The 1689-nt window shown below is 39.7% G+C and overlaps 1 protein-coding gene across 2 annotated transcripts in view; it reads right to left on the reverse strand.

The window, feature by feature from the left end:
* Window positions 1-983, reverse strand: part of NDUFB1 (NADH:ubiquinone oxidoreductase subunit B1) — a 2296-nt gene extending 1313 nt beyond the window's left edge. Inside the window, exons 1-2 of one of the 2 annotated variants that reach the window (XM_018083034.2) lie at window positions 963-983; window positions 652-796 (exon numbers count right to left, since the gene is read on the reverse strand). In XM_018083034.2, coding sequence (XP_017938523.1) covers window positions 652-791 — 140 coding nt within the window. In that variant the 5' untranslated portion in view covers window positions 792-796; window positions 963-983. Of the gene's footprint in view, window positions 1-651; window positions 797-883; window positions 902-962 lie in introns of those variants that run through there. The other variant, XM_029964195.1, reaches the window with a different exon arrangement.
* Between the last annotated feature and the right edge of the window lie 706 nt (window positions 984-1689).

Raw genomic sequence — 1689 nt, forward strand, 5'->3', positions numbered from 1 at the left:
TTTGAGAAAGCACACAGGATCACTCCTGAGGAGAAAAGACAGCACAGAAAGGATCGTGTCTTGCAGAATATACCTCCTAAGGAGTCTTTCTGTTGTGCCTTTTGCAACCGGACATGTCTATCTTGGCCTTTTTAGCCACCAGCGTGCTTGTAGCAAATGTGGGTAGAGCCCTTCCCAAATCTTCGTTCGTGAAGCCCAGCCATGATGATGGTGATATAATCACATCATTCAGTGAAGATATAGCAGTTGCCAAAAGAAGTTAATTTTTAAAACCTTGGTTATTATTTTTAAATAACATACATTTATACAAGTGTTTAGTTAAAAAGTGATGTGATAATTTAAGACAGAAAACTAAAATTCAAGCACTGTGTTTCCCGCTGAACTTTTAGAGAGAGACAAAATAGTGTTCTACACATTTCATGACTAGGAACTTCATAGCAGTTAATAATCCTTTCTTTCCTAAACAAGTTGGCTCCTAAAGACCCAATTTAGTGACCTAAAACACTTCATGAATGCTTGATGAAATTTTTAGGGATTTCTTTCCTTTAATATTTTGACTGTTGGGGTTTTTGGTCATATTTAAAACTCTCAAAAAGAAGCACTTTGCAAAATAACTATATATATATATTTAAGAAGCATCATAAAGCAGACCTTCTATATAATAAGCTCTTGTTTCTGAAAGCTGACAGTTTTTCATCATTCCATCTGTCCAAATAGCATCCAATCACAAATCCCAAGGGAACAAAGATGTGGACCCAGTGATCACGCACAACTTGTGGTAAATTCACCATGACTGCTAGAAAGGAAAGCATAACAGGTAAGAATTACTAACAAATCTGCACATGGAAACTGTTGCATACTTGGCACCTTTACTCTCACTTACAAGGATTCTACAACCACATAATAAACATGAAGGCCATCACACACTTCCTAAGAGACATGTGCTGTTCTCAAACCCATACCTATGTTTCCTAGAAATAATCCTAATTAACTCTTCACCCTGGGAAAGAGGATTTCATCCTAAAACAGAGAGAGAAATAGAACATCTCTTTTAAGATATCCCTGATGAAATAGTTCCATTTTAAAGAGCTATCTACCCATTAAAGCATCTCTACACAAGTTTGCTGTTCTGTAAAACAGAACACATCCACGTAAAACAAACACATCTATAATTTAAACTCCTGTAGATGGATGCTTTATTACCTGTATCAAGACTGAAAGACAAGCTGCACATTCAGCAGGGAGCTGACAGATAAGAAAGAACATTTCTAAAATCACAGAATCGTTAGGGTTGGAAGGGACCTCTGGAGATCATCCAGTCCAAATCCGCCTGCCAAGGCAGGGTCACCCAGAGCAGGTGACACAGGAACGTGTCCAGGTGGGTATGGAATGCCTCCAAAGAGGGAGACTCCATGACCTTCCCGGGCTGCCTGTTGCAATGTTCTGCCAAACTTAACATAAAGTTCTTCCTCATGTTGAGGTGGAACTTCTTGTGTTTCAGTTTATGGCCATTGCTCCTGGTCCTATCGCTGGGCACCACTGAAAAGAGTCTGTCACCATGCATCTGGCACCCGCGTTTGTGATATTTATATGCACTAATGGGATCCCCTCTCAGTCTTCCCTTCTCCAGAATAAACAGGTACAGCAAACCTTTCCAACCCAACCAATCCCTTCCAGGTTAGGGAGTTA

This window comes from Manacus vitellinus, unplaced genomic scaffold (genome assembly GCF_001715985.3).
Source record: "Manacus vitellinus isolate BGI_N305 unplaced genomic scaffold, ASM171598v3 scaffold_6_pilon, whole genome shotgun sequence".
NCBI lineage: Eukaryota > Metazoa > Chordata > Aves > Passeriformes > Pipridae > Manacus > Manacus vitellinus.